The 23192-nt window shown below is 37.7% G+C and overlaps 2 protein-coding genes across 2 annotated transcripts; one reads left to right on the top strand and one right to left on the bottom strand.

Moving 5' to 3' along the window:
* Nucleotides 1-2143: 2143 nt before the first annotated feature.
* Nucleotides 2144-5509, bottom strand: LOC143721434 (RING finger protein 222). The gene has a single exon (XM_077211796.1). It carries the CDS (start codon nucleotides 5448-5450, stop codon nucleotides 4845-4847), a length of 606 nt encoding a protein of 201 aa, XP_077067911.1. The 5' UTR covers nucleotides 5451-5509; the 3' UTR covers nucleotides 2144-4844.
* A 1679-nt stretch (nucleotides 5510-7188) lies between these two features.
* Nucleotides 7189-22495, top strand: ndel1b (nudE neurodevelopment protein 1-like 1b). Its single transcript, XM_077211779.1, has 9 exons — nucleotides 7189-7338; nucleotides 11226-11320; nucleotides 14850-15003; nucleotides 18036-18184; nucleotides 18324-18460; nucleotides 19600-19773; nucleotides 20050-20141; nucleotides 20274-20419; nucleotides 21181-22495. The coding sequence occupies exons 1-9, from the start codon at nucleotides 7195-7197 to the stop codon at nucleotides 21269-21271; spliced, it is 1182 nt and encodes a 393-aa protein (XP_077067894.1). The 5' UTR covers nucleotides 7189-7194; the 3' UTR covers nucleotides 21272-22495.
* The last annotated feature ends 697 nt before the right edge of the window (nucleotides 22496-23192 follow it).

Genomic DNA, 23192 nt, shown 5'->3' with positions numbered 1-23192 from the left:
CATAAAATCAATGGAAAGATACTGATTTATAACTTGGCAGGGATCCTTTTTGTGAAATGTCATCTCAAATATATCAGGCCCTTAAATCCTTCAGAGTCTCATTGCTTTTCCCAGACACATAGTCGGATGCCACACTGAGATGGCACGAGTCTGGCCATTTGTTTCATCAGTAAACAAGACTATACGAGACTACCAGATGCTGCAATTTCTCTTGTCTGAACTTTTACAAAAAAACAAAACGCAGGACTTTATTAAGGTCAAAGAAAAATTTGCTCACTTCTGTCCTGTGGAAGGAATGGGCACAACACAATCTTTGCTTTATATACGAAGGACCCTACTCCCAACAGTGGATAGCCATGGCTTCTGTTTTTCTCTTTGAGCATTGGTGTTCGTCAGGGACAAAAGGACTTTTTTTTTTTTTTTTTTGCTGAAATCTGTGATATGCCTCAGTGTGTGTTCTTGATGAAATATAGTCTAATGATTATTGGTGACTGAGTAATAGTTGTAGTAATTACACAATGATAATTGCAAGTGCCCTCACATTCAGTATTTATAACCTGAAGCTAACGGCGAGTTTCGTGCGTACGTGAGGTTCTGTCTGTGCCGTTTCCCGCGGTGTTCTGTGAGGAGGCCGTTGTGTCTGTTTGATTGTGCTGACTGAATGTGATTTAGCCTATACTTGGAAATGCACTAGCGTAAAGGCCCCTTATTGCAGCTGCAATAGAAGCATGTTTTATTTTCTTTATGAACATGAAACTTTTGCTCATCTCTCTCTGTTAGCAACCATAATGAATGCTAATGTTGTTGTTAATGAAGACGTGGGAGGGTTTTATACAGTATGTACATGCATTCTCATTCCAGTTCAACACTGCATCGGTTATCACACGCTTTTCTAAGGTTAAAAGGCACAGCTAAACGTTATCTAAGGGGCCGTTTACACAACATCGTTTTTTAACTAAAAACGGAAACTTTTTAATGGGTTTTGGCCGTTCATTTACACGCCAACAGAAAATGGGTTTCAAAGTAGAAGTTTTTGAAAGCAATAACGCTATCGTCTCCGTGTTACTACAAAAACGAGAATTTGTGAAAACGTAACGTCATGCGCATGCCTGTTACGTGTTCAGTCTATAGGCGCATCGTATTTCTTTACAAAGTGACATCGACATCTATTGGCCAAGCATGAATAATACAGCGGTTTTAGTCGCAGATCCGTGTGAATGGGGATCGTTTTGGCAACGTTGTTGTCTGTGCGCATAAAAAAAAAACACTAACGAAAAACTTTTCTTTTTTTAGTACGTCTTTGTCATGTAAACGGACCCTCAATCTGATCTTAAAATTAAGCTAGTCTGTCATCAGATTCAGTTCTTTATTTACTCAAAACAGAATGGATGTAATAGCCATGGAACTTTTTAAAGAATCACAGCTGATGAACTATACAAAGATAATTTTAACTGATGATTTGACACAGAATCTGCACAGGTGAATGTCATAAAACTGTCAAGGTCATAGTTCACCCCAAAATTAGAAGAAAACAAACAAGAAATTGTTTTCCTGTAAAGAATAAGAAGCTTATTGTATCTTAAATTATTACATGAAATAATTTTCATGATAATTAAGCACAATTTCACAACCAAATGCCATTACCGCGATGAAAAAAAAAATCAATCTAATATAAAAAATTCAACATTATTTAAATTGTATTTATATCGTAGTATGATTTGTACTTCACTGATGTAGATTAAAATAAAACAAAAATATTTGTATTGCAGTAATTTCTGATGTACTTATCATGGCAATGATGTAACAAAAAATCTTAATAATCATATTTTTATTTTCTTTTGATTTTGTAGTGAAATGGCCTTACCTGGACATGTTATTGTGAAATTCAACCAGATGCTTTTCTTTGCATTTTATGTACTGATTGTGGGGGGAAATCAGTGCAGAAAGAGTTTTAAATGATAAGATGTGTTAAATTCTTATTGAGCACTGTAAGCATTATCATACAAGTCAAAATATGTTAAACCAACATGCAACAGACCCTAAGGGTCAAACAGACTCTAATTACTTGCTTGAATCCAGGAAATGTATGAATTGAATTATCTTTTCAAAAGACCTTTTTAAAATGAACAGACAAGTACAATAATTTATACAGATACATGCATTTATTCATTTATCTGTGACATTTTCAGCATACACTTAAATGTTCAAAAAGAACAGAATGGACAAAGAGCCCACAAATCTTATAAAGGAGACAAAATGAACTAAGATCTGATCTCTTTCTCAATGCACTTCAATCATCTGTATTGAACATCTCGGTTGATATATTGCCCATTTGCATCATCCTGTTAAAGCCAGCAAGTTGGAGAGACAGAACAGAGAATGCATTTAATTATCCAGATAATAAAGGGAGTCAGTGATGAACCAGGGATGTTTGAACTTTAAAGGTTGATCAGTGCACATGTTCCAACAATGTACAGCCCTCTCCAGCTCTGCTTAATGAACTAATGTACAAATCTGCCTGTAAATCACCCTCCTCAGCTTAGCATATCAGTGGAAGAACACAGTCTGTACTGTGAAGCCTGCCGCAGTCCTTATCAGAATGTCAGAAATACATAGATATATATTAAACTCTACATTTGTAATAATACTTCTGGTCTAAGTGCTTTTGTGTGTTTTAAGAAGTGATGTTAACCTCAAACTGCTGTAATAACAATGTCCTGACATTATATAAGGTATGCATGCCTTATAGGATTGTAGGGAGAAAATGTAAAAGCTTGATTTCTGACACTGCTGTATCTTTGACTAATCAGGTGTTTATTTCAATATGAACTCAAACATTTCTCATCTAGTTCCAACTAATGGTGATTATATAGTGCAACGATCTGGTTCTGGAAGTAAAAACTCCATTCATTTTCTCCATAGGGAAATTGATTTTTAATGATAACTTATAAACCTTTAAAGTCTTTTGTCACAGCCTTACTGTGAGCTACAAGGTTGTTAACCGGCACTATTTGCTTCTGCTGTAGCTGTCAGCCTGCATTATTTCATCTTAATAATGTTTGGATTAATATTTAATTTAATATTTTAAGAATATTTCTTCTTAAAATAATTGTTTAACAGTGGAATATGTGGTGAAAAACTACATTACCCATGATGCAGTACTGAAAAGTACACCAATCAGAGAGTCGCAACAAGCAAAACAAACATCTCATTAGCTCCGCCCACTCCCATTAAAATCGAGTTGATCTCCCTATGCTCTCAAAATACTGAAAAGTTTGAATATTTATGCATATTTTGAAATAAACTTACAATTTCTCTGTTTCTGGATATAATCGACAACTTTAAATTCATACTTTTATAATTCTCCATCGGTTTTAATTCGATTATGTCATTCGCAGTGCTTCATGGGATTGTAGTTCTTTCCCTCACTCATTGTTAAGTACAGTAAAGTGGTCAAAAGTGATGTCTGGCCTTGAAATAAATTTACATCTCAACCCTTTATTCAAATTATTACAATTTCTGTTAAAGATTTTGTAAGCATGTTGCGTATGTGTGCTTGGAGTCAATTGTTTTGTTTGTGATAACGCAATGAAACATGCAAAATTGTGCGGATATAATTTATGGCCAGGCTGTCATACTAAGAAATTATGAACACATCAGATCAATGAATGCTTTTTCCTATCAGCGTCTTTGTTTTTTTATGCATTTGTTTTGCAAAGTCAAATAAAACTGTAGCTGTAGTTTACCCCCTTTTGTTTTGCCAAACAATTTTGTCAGATAAATATAAAATATTTTCCTCACAATTTAATCGAACTTGTAGGGTCATTAAAAACAAACATCGCTTTTGGCCACTACTGTACAACGTCTTGTATACCTTTGTCTTTTTGGTTGACTTTTACTTTTTTGCTTCAAATAAACTTTTGTAATGTTGTGATTCACCTCTGATTAGTTTGGTTTAGTGCTTATAACGCTTTCCCTATGAGATAAATGAATGAAAAAAAATTCTGAAAAAGTTCCTTTTTTTAGGAGAACCATTAAACAAATTGATGCTTAAAACTGAGAAATCCATTATGTCACCTGAGCCATGAAAGACACTTCTGAGCAATACAGTTTGTCCTCTGGCAGAAGACGCACTTACAGAACAAACATGTACACATTAATATTTTTAAGGGTTCAAGTGTGCATTGCTGCACAGGTACGTGACACAAACAACCTCCAATCAAGTAGTGACTGATAACTTGTGCAGAATGTGAGGTATTAGTCATGTCATGGCTGGATCTAAGCGCTAACCCGCATTACAAGAATTTCTGGACAAGCGAGGGTGTGTATCATTCCTTCCAGGCATTGCGAGCAGTCAAGAAGAGCTCAAAGTAAAGCCTCACCATCACACCCTTCCCTTTTCTCCATTCTCAACCCTGCTGTGTCCACGGTAGCTGAATCCCACAGTCTGTCTTTCTACAAGATCATGACAACCAGACGACAATCTCATCTTTACTTCTGAAGGTTTAAACGTCTCCCGTCCCCTCAGTAACTCAAGGGAAGCGTGTCAGGCTCCAGATCCTCATTTTCCTAACACATTTGTAGATTCAGATCCAGAACAAAATACTTGTTTATCCATTAAGTAACACTATACAACGACTTTGTTTTTGTAATGAAACCTTTCCCTCCAAGACATGTCAGAGCAAGCCTTGGAAATGATCTCCTAATCGTCTGTTCTTCATAAATCATTCATTGTGACTGAGTGAAACCAGTCAATGCATCTCTTTTCAGAAAGCGTGGCTTAATAATAATATATGCTATTCTTAAAGCGTTTGATCGGACACGAGATACCAGTGCTGGAGCCTTTATGCCAGAAGAACCCATGGAAGTGTGGCAGCCACCAGTGCCAATAAGGTGAAAGTGATCATTAAGAACAGAAGGCAACAGGAGATGGTGCAAAATCTGCGTCCATTACTGCCATAGTCCCTCTGCAAGCCCCAAGCAGTCCCAATGTCAATAACATCCCCTTCTGTCATGGGTCGACCCGACTCACTTATGATAAACACCTCTGAAGCATCTTTAGGACAGATGAGTGTTCGTCTACATATTCTACATGAAATACTGCTTAGACACCTGCCGATACAGCCGAGACCTCCACTGCGAGACCTGTGATCAGAATTCCTTGGGAACACAGGAGTGGGGACGGGTGGCACTTTCAGTGTCCTTCCGATCCTTTTGCCCTCAGACGGGGAAAATGTTAATCCGTGGTGCTTTGTGATGAATGTCAGGTGTCTGCAGACAGGACAGATGATACTATCCCGTTTAATGGAGCCGTTCTGGTTGGTGTTCACCAGGGTTCGCACTAAGCAGTCATGGCAGAAGTGATGCCCGCAGCTGAGCGCCCTGGCGCTGTCCGTGAGACTCTCGTAACACACCGGACACTCGCTGTCTTCTTGAGCCTCTTTGTCCATGACTTTCTGCTTTCAATAACTCCAGCTGGATCGCCTGTGCTGGCTTTGAGACTTCGGAAACACACACTGGCACAGGTAACCGATACTCCCATAAGATAACATGCTGACACTCGTGACGACACAGACATTGTTACGCGAAGAATGTTGAAAAACTAGATCTGCGTTAAACTGGAAATGTTTCAAAATGGACCGTAGCTATGCTGCTTTTAAGTAGGCTATATAGCACTTGTGCCTTTTAGACATAGGCTACTTTCGTTATGTATGTAGTATTTTCAACAACAACAACAACAATGATGATGATAATAATATTACTATATGAAATATTGAGAGAAATTAAAAGTTTTAAAACGCATTAAATAATTCCCAATATTTTCAATTGCCTAATTATAATAACAGTCTTTATTATTATTATTATTATTAATCACTGTAACAATTATTGTTGGTTTAACTTAAAAAAGTAAGTCAATTTTAAGTTAATTGAAAATGATGACAAATCATGAAAATATTTTTTTTAAGGGTCCAAAGCATTTAGGTCTATATAAATAAATGAAAAAAGGAGAAATAAACGCATAGCCGAATACAGCAACAGCAACTAAATTGAATGGAAACAAAGATAATTTAATTTAAAAAAAGAAGGTCCTATTTAAGTCACAGCAACTTTTAAACATTTTGTAACATATTTGGATGTAAGTTCATCAGCTAATGTGTTATTATAGGAAATAAATAGAGACATTTGCTTGTAAAATGCATCCCTTTTTTTTCCAAAGAGGCCACTTTATCCCAGTGGGGGTAAGTTAGCCCAAAAATGACATTTGATATAATTCTAATTATTATTTTTATATATTTTTAAGTGTTGTTAATGTAAAATAACTATTCTATTTAAAATTTGATTTTGACCATTTAGTGGAATAATTGAACATCCAATAACACAAAACAGAATCCCTGTAAAAAAGATTCATCTAAAAGGTAAACTTATTCTATCACTTATGCAGGCATATGAATATTAAATTATTTAAGTGCCCATATTTTATTTGACGATATGCCATAATAACAACATTATGAATGATTGAATGATGAAACTGAACGATTTCACTCAACTAACCTATAGGTTTTAATAAAACCGAAGATGTCTGAAATGTACATTTAATTCATGGAAATACAGAACAATAACTCCATTTATTACAATAATTATTTAATTTTACATTAGTAACATCATGATACTGTGCCAATTTTGGGTGGCTCATCTTACCCCACGGTACCCCATCTTTTCAATTCAAAATAAAATATATAACATTTACTCAAATCTAAAAACATTGATTTGTCCACAAATTCCTCAGTAACAAACAGACACACAACAACTTTGATATTCAACATAATATAATGTCATGGATCACTATTTTCCAGAGATACAAAATTAGATCAATTAACCTCACACTGTTCTAACTAAATCTCACAAATGTCGATATTCAGATGAAATTACAAAAATATGTTTTAATTCATTATTATTATTAACTTATTATTAGCCTATTATTATTTATTCCAGGCAGACAGGAACTTTACCGTGAAGACCTAACGCGCCATCGTGTGGTGTGATTCACAGATGAGATTTGGTCAATATTAAAATGGAACATGAAATCTTTCCACGTTTTAAAAGCACCCATATGCGCTGATCGCGTCAGTTTCAGATTGACCGACATACCTCATAAACAAGAACGCGCCCTGCAAGCGTTTCACTGACGTTAGAATGACGCAAAGACGCGGTGTCGTCATCATACCGGAAGTTGAAGAGGGAAACAGTGGAGTCGCGTTGGCATTTGTGTCAGCCGACGCTCGAGCTCAGGGGAGACGCCGAGCTTGTTCGCAGACCTCAGGATTAGGACATGAGAAGGTACAGCTTCTAGACCTTTATGATTTCATTTATGATAATAAATCCTGCTCAAAGCGCGGTAATGAAATGAAAGGCTTTATAATTTAAACAGACTGTTATCTTAAGCTGTCATTCTCTGGCCACTGAAGACCAACAGTTGTTGAAACATGATTTTTTTTTCAAGTGCCGGTTTCTTCTGGCGTAACGTTACAGTTAAAACGTCTTTGATTAAACGATTCATATCGCGATGAATTTAAACCGCAGCTCATTGATTTGTGCTAGTAATTATTTAAATTATATAATAGTCTGTATTGGGTTTTATTTCTAAACGTTGGTCAAATCCGCTGGCCTGCCGAGAGAAACACCAATCTAACGTTAAACGATTCACGGGCGGTTTTCGATTCTCAACGAATCAACAGGACGTATTTTGCTAATGGTTAGTTATTAATTTTCAGACTCGTGGTCGTGGTTGTTTTGTATTGAGTGTTGACCCGTGATCGTCTTCAGATTTGGTAATCTGACCTCCTTGGTCTTATGTTTTACCTTAGATAAATCATGCACATCTTCACATAACGTTAGATATTTGTTAGTAATATTACATGAACATTCTGTTTGGATTATTTGCTGTTTACAATGTCTGATTATGTTCTTTCATCCGTTGTCATTTGTCTTGCGCTATAACATGCATGATAAATAGGCTACTTATGTCCTGCACATATGTACAAATATGAATTGTACCTTTAATGTATAAGTTACATCAATGTCTGTGCTTGTGTTCACAGTTTACATTTTGTGTCATTGGGTTTGATAAGATTTCTAATGCCATTTCGGTCTTTTCATACCCCAAAAATATATGCTACTAAATAAACACCAAAAACTTAAGTTATAGCCTAGCCCACTAAGTATTTGTAACAAAAAAAAGTATATTGGCGCTACTTGAAAGCAGTTCAATGGAAGTACAGATTTCGTCCCCAAATCTTTTAGGATATGGCACATGTTTAAAGTGCATTACTCAGCAGGATATTGTGTGATGGATTGTGATTTTGGGAATGTCATCCTTGGAAAAAAAAAGCAAAAAAATCTGGCCTATCCTCTAGTCCTCTGACTCAGTGTGTAAGTCACTGGCAAAGAGTGTAGGTTGCGGAAAGCATTGCGTTAGACAGGAACCATCCCACTGTCCTGTGGTGCGGTATAGGCGCTCTGTGGCCGGACAGATGGCCTAACTGTCAGGAGTCAGTTTGGGAGGTTTGAGGAACTCTGCGTGACGGCTTAAGACATTACAAATGACCACAATTGAAATGACATCAGCTTTGACTGCCCTCAGGAGAGTGAATCCCATTGGAGCCAAATCCTGCTACATAGTTGGAAAACACTGCTGTTTTTGTGTTTGATTGATTGTTCTGTACAGGACAGGTGTGATTTCTTTTGCATGCTGTTTCAATAAATTAGAGGGATAGTTTTGATTATTTTTTAAACGAATATTTCTACTTTTCTGCTCAATCTGTTTAATATCGAGTCCAAACAGTAAATGGCACCATTTGTTGAGTCTCAAAAGAACATACCCAACAACACTACTACACAACCGTGTTCAACATGAAACTTTTTATCACATGTAAAATAACTTACTCAATTTATGGTTTGCCCTTTTTTATAATTTGAATCTGTACAGCCACCTATTCTCAAGGAAATTATGTGTAGCGTTTTAAACGTAAAGTTAGACATGACTTCAAACAAAGTAAGTTTAAAATTGTGATATCCAGGGCTGGAACAGTCATACATGAATTGGAAAAAAAACTTATACTATAAGTCACAATGAAATCAAAATGGACAATTATTTTTGTTGTGGAATATTGTTAGAGGTTGACCGATTGCTTGAACAACCGGTAATCGGCAAAGATCCTTACCGATAGTATATCTTATATAGTATATATTATAGAGGCGAATTGAAAACTATCACTGACGCCTCGTGGTGTTTGTTTTGACACGTGAAACTGTGCTCGGCACAGAACGGGACACTTCAATGCTGTGACCTTTGTGTAGATATTTAAAGATGGCCATCTTTAAGCATGACTGTTTGTATTTATAATGATTGTAACACTTTAAGTGTCCATTTGTAAGTTGACATTAACTAAGGCTAATAAAAGTATGGTTCATTGTTAATTTCATCATTAACTAATACATTTTTACATTTTAAAGTTGTATCTCTTGACAGTACTTAATGCACTATGAACTAACAAATGATCAAGGCATAGCCTAATTAATATATGTTTTATATTTTAAAAAAGTGCATTACATTTTCATGGTTCTGTACTATGTTTAGCCTACATTTTAAAGTTCAGTACTATTTCATGTGTAATGTTTGTTTTCATTCAGTGCCCATTTTAAAAACTAGACTATATGTTGATGAATCAAACATGGTAACCTAAGCTTTATTGGTAAAATCGGCCGATCTCTAAATATTGCATTATTATAAACAATTAATCCAAGCACATCATTATTTTAATCCATGGTCCTTCATAATCTTTAAGCAAAATAACTTCCCCTCCTTTTGCTGCTCTTCTCACATCTCTTCTCTGATGATGTTTACTGGTGTCAGGGTGGGAGCAACATGTCACTTACATGATATCCACCAATAGAAAACCACAACCATGCAATCAATTAGGCTACTGATGGACAAAATCAAGTCCTGTACTACATTTTTTTTCTAGTTCGTGAAGCTGTTTCACTTGGATACGTCACAAGAATTGTCAAGAGAAGACTAGGCCTATCCCTACTTCTGTTTCAGGCCGACTTCAAGAATGATCATTTAAATCTTAAGTCAGAAGTTTCAAACCTGATGTTAGTTTGCTTGTTGTACTTCCATGTTTAACTTTACAATAATGAGGGTGCGATGGTTTCACTAACTATTTAAATGTGCCAAACACAAATGTGTATGCCTAGTCATTTGCAACAGGAATGTAGAAGGTGTGGGAAAGCACTGGGTCACACCGTGTGACACTGCTGAGAATCCGGAGAATTCATAGATGTGTGAAATATTTGGGACTGTTTTAGGAGCAGTATAGGTCCATCTGCTACTAGTTTAGAGGCCCCGTGATGAGCGAAACTGATGTATTCGGCTCACTGCTCTTCATCATGTCAGATCTAATGAGCGATTGTCCACTAAATGACCTACGATAGGAATTAATTGAGTCAAAGTATCTGAAAAATACCACATCTCTGTGCTTGTTAAACAAACAATTTCCCAAAACAAAATAAGACAAGGATGAAGATTGTTAATGAGACGTTGTTTTAGTCACACATGACTTATAGATGCACATAAATGTCCAAGTGTGCTTTAGGCCTAGCCTGAATGTTTTCAAAAGGGCAATACCTGTAAACATTTATCTTAATCTGAGCAAGCTTTTAAGCAAGGAAGGACTGCGATTGCCCTACTGTGATAAATGGTTTCACATGTGTCTATCTATATGAAGGCTTATGTCATGCCGAACTGAAAATATTGTCTTTTACCCACCTCCATTTCATTCTAAACCTCTTACTTTCTTCTGTGGAACACAAAAGGAGATCTTAGACAGAATGTCCTTGCTTTGACCGTACAATAATAATAATAATAATACATTTTATTTAAAGGCGTCTTTCTCTGCACTCAAGGACACCGTACAGGGACACATAAGACATTTAAAAGCACCAGAAATAAATAAACAACATAACCCCCCCCCTGAAAAACCTGAAAAACTGTGAGCTTGCAAAGAGCTAAGAGAACAAAAAATGTTATTGGGCTTGTGTCAAATGAGGACACACACCTTGGGATCTGTTTGTGGGGTTGTACCAGGACAAAACTAGTTGGAGGTGCAAATGAACAGGTTTGGTGTGTCTCTCAGGACTGCTCTAATTCCCATCTGCTTCTACAGGTCTCCACCATGGACACAGAGATGATGCCGAAATTCTCCTCAAAAGATGAGGAAATCAATTACTGGAAATGCTTATCTCTCAAATACAAGAAGAGGTAAGCTGAAGTCATTAACTACTAAATATAGCAACTAGCTGAGCTTTTTACAACTGTGCAGTTTACCTTCTCATAAAAGCCACGGGAAGTCCGCTGTTTATGTTCTAACAAACAATCTGCAATTCATTTTTTTTTTTAATGGCCATGTTCTTTTAGTTAAACTTTGGCTGGCTGAGGCAGTAATGATTGTTTCTGTGTTCATAGTCATACCTACAATCACAAGCCCTGCAGGTGGTGAATGGCTGTAAATATGACTATAGCACTTTGTCATGGAAAAACAGAGAAGATGCCACAACATACAGAGCCTTTCACTGCTCCTGACAAAAGAGATGCACTGAAACACTGTGGAAATGTTCCACAGTTCCAGTTATTGTGTTGGGCATCTCACAATGTCATTTGTAAAACATGTAGCTAATGCTTGAAATATGATGTTGAGCTCTCGGTTCCGTTATAGGCAAGCTTTCCTTTCACAGTGCTTGAAGTGAAGAAATTGGATTATGTGATCAATTAAATAGTATGTGCTAGTTCTCATTACACAATAACAATAGTGGTGGGGAATGCATATCTATGTAGTTTAAGGACCTAAATGCACTCTATGCAAGTATGTGATTTGCCTGCATATCTTTGACTACTCCTCGGTAGGGATGGCGAAAACTAAAAATTTTCTTGACCGACCACCGAGCCTCATTAGCCGGTTGAAACCGGTTAACCGATTAGTTTAAAATATGCCACGCTATTTGACATAACAGCCATTTCGAGCCGCGCCTGCAATTTCGCATCTCTCTCTGCCTCCCGCTCTCACACACACACACACACACACACACACACACACACGCACACACACGCACACACACACACACACACACACACACACACACACACACACACACACACACACACACACTGCCCCGGCGCCGCGCTTCCACTCACATCACTTTTTTAAAATCCCCTACAGCGCGAAACATGAGTCCCGCAAACGCGGCGCCGAGGAGCTTGTATGTAATCGGAGGACAAATGGCTCCTTAGTTTCGAAATGGTTTGGGTGCAAGGTGATCGCGTTGAAAATGAAGGCGTTAGTCTAGCGTTAGAAGCTCATTTGAAACATTGCATTTGAACACAAACGCTGTGACCTCGCGCCAAATGTTTTTATTGGTTTATTAAGTACAAACAGGCGAGTTATGAAAAATTTAGTGTGAGGGATTTGTTCACTTCACACAAAAATATCTTGGAATAAGATGGCTAACTGTAGTAGTGTTTAGTCCACTGTCTATATTAGCCTAATTTAGAGATCACTTTTTTTTTTACCGACAACTTTGATCGGTTAACGTTGAGACGGTCAACCATCGGTCAAACGGTCATCGGTTAGCATCCCTACTCCTCGGAACCCTTTAGTTTGTTTCATATATCATTCTACAACACGACAAATGCCAATTTAACGTTCACTCTGCGTAAACGTCCACCAACCAACGCTTGATCCGACAAAACCTGAAGAGTGTACCTGTTGCCGTTGGTCGATCTATGTTGGTGCGGTTTGAATTAGCCTTAAATGTACTTGAAGAGATTCCATTCTCTTTCAGTGTTTCGTAACACCAACACGCTCAAGTACTCTTTTAAAAAATGATGTTAAACTTAGTTTTGCCTTGTAGTACATTTTAAATCATTGTTTTAATAATCTTTTTCTGCTTTAAAGTGCACTTATTTTGCTGTGTTGACTTGCATACTAAATCAGATGTAAAGTACTGTATTTTAACTGTAGTTTGTTATTCAATAGCCTGTGACGCTGATATGGCAATAAACTTAAATGCAACCTCAATCATTCACTGAGCCATGCCTGCAAAAGCTGGATTTAAAAGTATTGTTTAGGTGTTCTTTAGCTCAGAACGTATTTTTGACTTCTTAAAAAAAGTGGAGGGAGAGTGTCTCTGATCTAAAACAGAGCTGGCGGCCAGTTGGTGCTGGCACTAATGCTGACCGTGAGTCTGCTGGTGGTCTCTGTCTGTTTCGCTCTGAACTCCTACACAGTTTCAACACGTGCACATGTTCCTCCTGGGCTGTGGTTTTACTGTCTCAGAGCCTTGGTGGAGCACAGGAAGTTCTCAAATCCCAGGAATCTCCTTCTGAGGAAGGAGCAGAACATGCTTTCCTGGAAATAGTCACACAAATGAGTCGGCCTTTTAACTCACTTGACAGAACACCAAGCTTTAAAGGGTTAGTTCACCCAAAAATAAATTCTGTCAGTAATTACTCACCCACGTGTTGTTCCAACCCCGTAAGACCTTCGTTCATCTTCGGAACACAAATTAAGATATTTTGATGAAATCTGAGAGCTGTCTCACTCCTCCATAGGCTTCCTCCATAGGCTTCTAAGCCTATGGAGGATTGAGACGGCTCTCAGATTTCATCAAAATATCTTAATTTGTGTTCCGAAGATGAACGAAGGTCTTACAGGGTTTGAACAACACGAGAGTGAGTAATTACTGACAAAATTTTCATTTTTGGGTGAACTAACCCTTTAAAAGATGTAAGCAAACTCCCAGCCACCCACAACATCCTGACATCATGATTGGTGAGAAAACAGCACTCACATTAACTTGGATTATACATGCCTTTAGGGTCAGTAAGATTAAAAAATTTCAATTTTGTAACATTATAAATGTATTTACTGTAACTTTTGATCAGTTTAATGTATCAATGCTGATAAAAGGTATTCATTTATTTTTGAAAAAGAAAAAAAAACTTACTGACCCTCAAACTTTTGAAAAGTAGTGAGTAATACCTCCAATATGGACTGAATGTCCGTTTGAGCAGCTTCCTGTTGTCGAGTGAGTGTTTTGTGCTGAGGAGGCAGACCGCACGTTTCTGGTATTTCAGGGAAGGAGGGGGGAGGTGACAGATTTAAGGTTCCCTCTGCATATTACACAATAAGGCCTGAGGGAAGTGACCAGGGTTAAAGGGATGTGTCATGTCAAACAGCACCACATGGCTTCGGAAACGCGGTCTAAAAACAACCAGGACCCTGCATTCAGTCTGCTTGGCTCATTTCCTGCCACCAGACCGCACTATTAATCTCCAGCCGGTCTGTGACCCCTGACCCCTGACCTTCAAGGGTTCACAGTGAACATTTGGCAGTGCAAATGCATGAAGTAGATATTTCTGATATTACTAGATATTAAAAGTATATATTATATAGATTGCTGGCCATGAGATGCTCCCGATTCACTATCAAAAAACAGGAACTGCTGAATTCTTCTTTGTGATGTGTGTTAGGTTACACGGTGTCGGGGATTTAACTGGGTGTCGCTTTTGGACCACTTTTAGGACCTCCAGTCTGAATGGCCACAGTCCTGAGTGACTGTAATTCATTATCTGCTTTAGCACCAGCTGTCAAGGCCTAAATGCTTGTAGCGTGTCAGCTCTTTGTTGCAGTCTGGGTGTCAATTTGCATTGCATAGTTAATGTGATGAATATGCCGCCACTGTTCCAGATGGCTGGTGACGTGTGATTGTTTTATATGTTTGCATATCTGCAGTTGTCATGACGCTCAGGAGGAGCTGCAGGAGTTTCAGGAAGGCAGTCGGGAGCTGGAGGCCGAGCTGGAAGCTCAGCTGGGTCAGGCTGAACACCGTATCCGGGACCTGCAGTCAGAGAACCAGCGGCTGAAGAGCGAGGTGGACACACTCAAGGTAGACAAGAGCGGGAATTTCCTTGCTCTTTTGAAAGGACTCAAAAAATCCGGCCAGGCCATTTTTGGAAACCAAGCTATGAAAATGGATTGTTCAGAAATCATCACATTATTGGAGAGAAACTCCTAACACCTGTCTAGCATGTCTAGGACATATTTCATTCCAATACATAAAGAAATAGTCAATTATATTTGCCTTAAAATTAAACCTATCTGGGATACATTTTTAAAATGTACACTAGCATTCAAAGGGTTGGGATCAAGATTTGTTCTTTTAAGATATTGCTTTTATTCAGGTAGGACGCATTAAATTGATCAAAAGTGACACATTTATGATGTCATGAAATATTTCTGTTTTAATTAAGTTCTTTTCATCAAAGAATCCTGAAAAATATTTGCACAAAATTATGAAGCAGCAAAACTGTTTTCAACATTTATTATAAGAAAAGTTTCTTGAGCATCAAATCATCATACTAGAATGATTTCTGAAGACTGGAGTAATGTTGCTGCAAATCACAGGACAGAAATGGTGTTTTGATCACAGGAATAAAATACATTTTAACATATATTACAATGAAAATGTTATTTTAAATTGTAATATTTCACAATATTACTGGGGTTTTTTCTGTATTTTTGATTAAATAAATGGAGCCTTGGTGAGCACTGGAGACTTTTTCAAAACATTAGTTCTTACCAAACTCAAACTAATGATATTTTGCAGTGTTACATTTATTGTCTGAATTATGACAAATTAATATATAATGGAATATAATTAATAAATTGTCATTTACCACCCAAATTCTCATTACAGTACTGCCAAAAATAATTTATTTAAATTGTAATTTTAATTTATATACAGAACAGTTCAAAAGTTTGGAAAAATTACTATTTTTTAATGTTTCTGAAAAGTCTCTTATGCTCATCAAGTCTGCATTTATTTGATCAAAAATACAAGAAAAAAAACGTAATATTGTGAAATATTATTACAATTTATATTAATGGTTTTCAATTTGAATATACTTTTTCAAATATAATTTATTTCTGATGCAAAGTAGAGGCTGACATTTTTTCGGGAATCCCACGGGTCACGGGATTCCCGTGGGATTCCTGCAGGATGGGAGTCATCTTTGCTATCAATCACGGGATTTGGACAGTACAGGATAAATGGTTAACGGGAGCAGACGGGAGCGGGAATCAACCAATTGCAAAGACGTTAAAAAAATAAAAAAGTAAATGCACCATTTTGTAGTTTCCTTTTAATACGCCTACAATGTAACGCAATTAAAAAATAACTACACGACCCAGCCTTCCCAGAAGCCATCAGTGCTTTGCAAATATAATTTATTTCTGATGCAAAAGCTGTCACATGATCCTTCAGAAATCATTGTAATATTCCGGTACTGTACGTAATGGTAGTATTTGTTATGTATATTTCAGTTATGTAGTTATATTTTAGAATTTTTAAATTTTTGTTCCAATACTGTAAGCAATATTCAATATTGAGAATCACTATTGAGGCCTTGTCCACACTAATACGTTTTGTTGGAAGGAAACGCATCTTTTTCTCTCCACTTGAAATTTGAAAACGCTGCTTTTACATTGTAGTGTGAACTGTGAAAATGGAGGCTTTCGAAAACAGTGACGCATTTTTAGTCATGAATCATTCATCTTAAAGCAAGATGGTGGACAACATTGTACCACAGTTATTTTGGCTGCTCTCCATTTTGATAGGATTGTTAAAGATTAATGTCAACTTTTTCTTACCCTCATCAACTCCACCTCATTGGCTGTACATTTAAAAAAACTGCCTTTCCTCAACATTGCTGCGACATATCAAAGAGGCAGAAAGTAAATAAACGCGGGACAGAAATGACACGTCAAAGCGTATTATGTTGTACTCATGCGCAGTACATGGATGTAAGCGTTTTCAGAAGTTTCAGTATGGATGCGCTAGTGTGGACAGAGCGTTTTAAAATGTATCCAGATTAGTGTAAACCTAACCTGAGAAGAATGGTAATTGCAAAAAAAATAAAAATAATTTTTTTATTTTAGTCTAAATGTTTTAGGTGCTAGTAACCTAATGATGTGTTTGAGAGCATGAAGAGTATGTAGCAGGTAGAAATCAAATTGATTTGGGGAAATCAAATGCAACAAAAGTGTAAATTTTTGGCCCTTCTATGGATACAAAAGCACCTAATGACGGAGATATCTCCACACACCTTTAATCTGCAGTTTTATCTCTAAAAGATCAGCAGTGTAGCCCATGTGCTCAATCAAGAACACCCCACAGTGGTGTGATGCAGCAGAGCCCAGTGTGAGAGCTGTCGAGGGTCTTGGTTAATCCCAAGTGCGCTGTAATTGGATGTCTGGATGAAGAGGAAGAAAATAGAAGGCTAATGGCTCAGCAGAAAAGTTCTCTTATAGCACAGTTGATCCTCTAAGACCCTGACCGAAATAGCTTGATAATGGCTTGAGTTTAGGTAGACACTTGATTTATACAGCTTGCTTATATTTGGGCAAGGTCTACTTACCCAAATAACCTTTAAACTGATTGCTTGTGCTGTCCTAGAAAGCACGATAATTAACTGATCACATTCTCCAAAACAGAACTAGCCTTTGCCCACTGTCCTTGGATTCATTTTGGAAAATATAGGACACTCATTATTTGACCATGGTTCAAAACAATATGCTTATTTAGACTGAAAGAAATGGGGTGGATAAAGTAGGTTACCTACAGGAGAAGTCTGCCATGGTCACTGATATTCCTCATTTTCCTGTTCCTCATTTAAGAGACGGACAGTTGACCAATAATTAAGACAAATGCAAGTAAAACAAGTGTTGTGCCACTGCAACGAAAAAAATATACCCACTGTCATAAGCAAGTTTCCAAACAAACCATCAAACTGCATTTTTTTTTTTTTAAACAAAGTATTTATAGCTGATCTATATATTTCACCAGCCATTGTAAGAAAGTTCAAATAGTTTATGAGGGTTGTGACTCAAACTATGTCTCCCCTATGTCCCTGACTGCAGGATAAACTGGAGCAGCAGTACGCCCAGAGCTATAAGCAGGTCTCCATGCTGGAGGACGACCTGGTCCAAACACGTGGCATCAAGGAACAGCTGCACAAATATGTCAGAGAGCTAGAGCAGGCCAACGACGACCTGGAGAGAGCCAAGAGGTACACGACAACATTTTGTCATTCTAAACTAACTTTGCTCTGATTTGCTAGACTACTTTTGTATAGACCGTTTAGTAATGGACATGGAGCAAGTGTTGTGCTAAAGATATATTTACAATGACGGTCTGGATTTGTGCAGGGCCACCATCACATCTCTGGAGGACTTTGAACAGAGGCTAAACCAGGCGATAGAGCGGAACGCTTTCCTGGAGAGCGAACTGGACGAGAAGGAGTCGCTCCTGGTCTCAGTGCAGAGGCTGAAGGATGAAGCTAGAGGTAAACTTTACTACAGGGCTTGACATTAACCTTTTTGCTCACCAGCCACTGTGGCTCGGGGTTTTCCAAAGTAACTATCTACTCAGGATTTTCACTGGCCACTATTTTGAAATCAATACCATGGGGAAAACTGCCTTATAGATATTTTTAATACCTCATAATTTGGCTGCTGTCACTTTAAGACCTGACGCACGATCCATTTTACTGTACACATGCATTTTCTTTCTCAACTGTTTGTTCACTTAGAACATGACTCTTTATTTACGTGAATACTCGCCAAGACTGGCATTTTGACATTATTTTGTGTGTATTTAATTTTTCGCTGCTTATTGCGCTTTAACAGTCACTCAATTTAGTGCTGAGAGGCGGATTTGTGCGCGCACTTTGAGCACAAAAACGGCAGGAATGAGTCAAATTATGTGCAATACGCACAGTATTCCCACGCCAAAATTTGAGCCGCCAAAGTGGTTAGTAAGAGTGACTGCGTTACACGCCACTTCTGAAATCCACCCGCATTTGGTGGGTGTTAATGTCAAGCCCTGCTACAGGACACGCTTCAGTGCAGCACGGCAATTAAAGGCATGTAGCTCACACAAACTGACTCATTGCTCAGCTTTTCAAGGGGATTAAGCGGAAATTACGACCAAGTTTTCTTCACAATTGCAATTTATCAAATGAGGAAGAAACATGTACGACAGGACTTGATTTTGTCAATTGGGAATGGATTGTATTGTAGAAGTGTCCCATGTAAACCTAAATGATTTTGTGTGTGTGACTGGTTGCTGGAGGGGAGGAATTGAAACTCGTGTGGCTTTTGGACGACCTTATTATGAGAGCACATTAATTTTTTTAAATAAATCATAAATCGCGCGCATAAATCATTTAGAAACACACGACAAAGTTCCCGCGTCGTCAATTTTTACTTTACAAACAATCAAAAATGTTGCCATGAACTTACAATAGAAGTCAAGGTATTCTGGACACAAAGACAGGTTTTGTAATGCCATCTTATCAAACAAACATGTTTTTTTCTGTGGTAATCAATATGTTTGCAGATGCTATCAAGTTGAAGAATTGAACAAAACATTCCACTTCAGTTTGTTCTGGCTTATCAGTGCAAAATGTTCATGTTCACGTAGACTTGCGGCAAGAGCTGGCTGTACGAGAGAGGACAGATGTTGTCAGGATGTCGGCCCCCAGCTCTCCCACCCTAGACATTGATAAGACAGACTCCGCCGTGCAAGCGTCCCTGTCCCTCCCGGCCACACCTGTAGGGAATAAGACCATGGACCACCCTTTCATCGCTTCCAAAGGTTGGTGTTCTTTGTCATTTGAGTTTATTAGTATCAAACAATAGCTCTCCCTTCTTACCTGATCAACAGTAGAGGTGGTTTCCTTTGCATCCGTTCAAACATCTACCAACAGTCTTTTCAGTGGCTACTCGGATACATTTTCTTTTTATCTGTATGATTTTATGTAAATAATAATACCAACATTGTATTAGCCATTGATATTCATGTTATTTTAACAGTGTCTGACTGACAGCAGTAACATTCTTGTTACTTTTATTTTTTTTCTTCTCTCCAAAGCGTTGACCAATGGCTATGGAAACTCTCCCCTCACACCATCTGCACGCATCTCAGCCCTTAACATCGTCGGTGACCTCCTGCGGAAAGTCGGGGTAATTACTGAATACTTTAATCATGAAACTGATCGGTGTGCGACACTTTAACACTTAAAAATGATACCTGTATCAAAACAGATTTAAAATAAAATACTGATGGGAAAATGTGGGGTGTCTGTTTTTGTGCAGGCTCTTGAGTCTAAACTTGCTGCCTGTAGGAACTTTGCCAAGGACCAGGCAGCAAGGAAAAGTTACGCCACAGGAAATGGAAATCTCATCAACAGCAACGCAACCAAGTTCTCTCATTCACTCCACACTACGTATTTTGACAAGACGTAAGAGTTTGGATTGCTGTTGTCTGCTTAGCAGGCCTGCACAGGTTGACATTTGTGTATGAAATATATTTAACAGATATTAAATATTAGAGATATTAGTAGTAATGGTGTTGTTGTTATTAGAAATTATTATTATTAGTTTAAGTATAATTATTATTATTATTATTATTAGTTAGATTTATTTTTAACTAACAAAGTTTCTAAACTTTCTAATAAGTTCTCTCAGCTCTGATAACATAATTTTGCTGTTTTTAAACCACATTTGACCCGGTCACCTTCATAATAATTATAGGAGTTTTTTTTTTTTTGTTCTTATTCTCCAAGTAAAATTTAAGGTAAACAAGTCTAAATTAAGGTAACCAGATTTCTGAAATGTGAACCAAGGACATTTCCTAGTTCAGTGGTCATTGAAATCTTACTTATTATATATGAACTACAAATACGGGGACAACACACTTTTGTAAATTATGCTTTTTAATTGTTGGGAAGGGTCTAGAGTCTTAATTTAATTTGACATTAATAGTGTGTGACTACCAGAAAACCTTATGTCCATTTTGCATACTACAAACTACCATGAAAGCGATAATGGTGTCCTCTTTGATAGTTGATGATAGTGCTCTGATCACATCCTGGTTAAGTGTGATGGCTAGAGCAGTGTGTAGCGTGCAGCCCCCTCTGATAGTGAAAATATTATTGCTGAAAAGTTCAATGGTGGAGTGTTTTGTGTTTATTGATGCTTTGCTCATGGCTGTTGTTCACAGGACTGTAAATGGACTGGACTCTAGTGCCCTGACCGCCATGGCTTCCCCACGAGCCGTGTCTCCTCCCGGCATGCTCCCTCTCAGCGTGTGACAGACGTTCCACTTCCACACAAGCTCGGACACTTTGGGGAAACGGAGAGGACACTTCGAGAATGTGTGAGTGTGTGTGTAAGAGAGACTGAGATGACGCGCGTCTGACAGATACATGTCAGGCGTGGGAGGAGCGTCCCGCGTGGTTCTCTTGTCCTCACGAGGTCTCACTTAAAGCCAGCGAAACGACAAGGGTCCGAGTCGGACCTCAGCTTCAGTGTGAGTGTTTTTAGTGAGCCACACAATTTAAAAGATGTTTAGCAAATATAAAAACGATTAAAAAGAATGAAAAGGGATTTTCTTTGAGGTGAACGTCACTGTATGCTGCACACAGATGAGTGTGTGTGTGTGTGTGTGTGTTGTATGAGTGTTTTGGGCATGTGTGAGATCTGAACGTCCCCTCAGCCTTGATTTACATGTCCACTGTTTTCAGGTTCAGTAAAGGGTCTTAATGTGGAGGTCAGCAGATGTGTTTAACTAGAATGAATGCAAGAAAACCTTCATGTTACACAACTTCACCTACCTTTAAAAGCTCCTTTAAAGAATTATTAACCCAGCTGGCTGGACACCAGTCTGCATAATGCAACCACTCTTTTAGGGCTTCAAAAAGTATGTATGTTTTCAAGACTGATGTCTGCATTTGCCACTCTGTACTGAACCACAGTTATGAAGTGTTTACTGTGCAAGATCTCATGGTCATCATCCCCCTGTAATGACACACAAACTGCTTCGACTGTAAATCAGTCTCTGCAATGTGACCGTCGTCACAGAACTTCGTCAGTGGTTGTACGAACCTCATTTCTATCCCATGTGCCTCTGGATCTGCTGGTGAGTTTGATATTCACGGTTTATTTATTTCACTCATGGAACGGAAGCCAACTTCTGTTTGTCACAGTGTTTAAGTTAATTTATGCAAAGCTTCAACTTCAAGTATAGGAGCACTTGTTAGGGTTTATTTACCCCTTGAGTCTTTGATTTCACACGCACTTTTGTTGGCTGTCTTGTTATATTTCATGTATATAGATTTGTAAACATAGCAGCGTTGCCCAGTAAAGCCTGTAGATACTAAAATTGGGCTGATTTGCTGTTTAATTTATTTCAGAAATGTTATGGCATGTTTTGACACAAGGATTGAATTTTACATACTGTGCATTGGTTTAAAAGCATATATCAAGATGTAAAATTGGCTGTCTAATATGCGCAAATAAATAAAGGGATAAAATGAGTGTTGAGTTAAGGTTTCTTTCATAATCATACAGTAAACGGCAGTCTGGGAAATTCATGAAATTTTACAAGTGTGATCAAGTCATCAATGTTATGCAGTATAGTGTACTTGTGCCTTCAGAAATGGTTGACTAATCTATAGTTTGACCTATAGTACCCAAGCTGAAACATTAAGATGCTTACTAAAGAATTGAATGTAGATACGTTCACAAAAATCCACTTTTCGTTTACTGTGTAATCATGGTAACAGGGTTGACATTTTAAGAGTGACCTACTGACAGACATTAAACCATTTCTTGAGCTCTGTAAGGAAGGACACTTCATGGAAGGAGCTCAACATTTTATTTAGATTTAGTTAATTGTTGGAAAAGAGTGGAAAGGTAACATGGTGCACACAACCTGTACTGTAAAGAACTTAAATATGATACTCCTGATACACTCAAATAAAATGGCTGCATGATTTAATGTTAGTGGACGATGTCTTTGTCTACTTGGTCTTTTATTTATAATGTGTGCATTTAACCTTATCTCAATATCTTACCTAAGAGTACCAATATGGGCAAATGAACTTGTTGAATCCACTTTCATGAATCTGAAATTTTGTCAGAAAGGCTTTATAAAGGGTTTCCACAGATTCATTATGCTCTTGTTTCATGACTGAGGCCCTTTGTGTTCATCTGAAGAGAGGAAATATTATA

The sequence above is a fragment of the Siphateles boraxobius genome, unplaced genomic scaffold (assembly GCF_051911475.1).
Source record: "Siphateles boraxobius isolate OS27281-9 unplaced genomic scaffold, OSU_SipBor_1 66, whole genome shotgun sequence".
NCBI lineage: Eukaryota > Metazoa > Chordata > Actinopteri > Cypriniformes > Leuciscidae > Siphateles > Siphateles boraxobius.
This window is presented reverse-complemented; position numbering and strand designations above follow the sequence as displayed.

Excerpts from the sequence above, each read along its gene's own strand:
- LOC143721434 (XM_077211796.1), bottom strand. The coding sequence starts at position 5,450 with ATGGACAAAGAGGCTCAAGAAGACAGCGAGTGTCCGGTGTGTTACGAG.
- ndel1b (XM_077211779.1), top strand. The coding sequence starts at position 7,195 with ATGACGCAAAGACGCGGTGTCGTCATCATACCGGAAGTTGAAGAGGGA. Across the intron at positions 7,339-11,225 it reads CAGGATTAGGACATGAGAAG|GTCTCCACCATGGACACAGA; the intron begins GTACAGCTTCTA and ends CTGCTTCTACAG. Across the intron at positions 20,142-20,273 it reads ACCTCCTGCGGAAAGTCGGG|GCTCTTGAGTCTAAACTTGC; the intron begins GTAATTACTGAA and ends GTTTTTGTGCAG.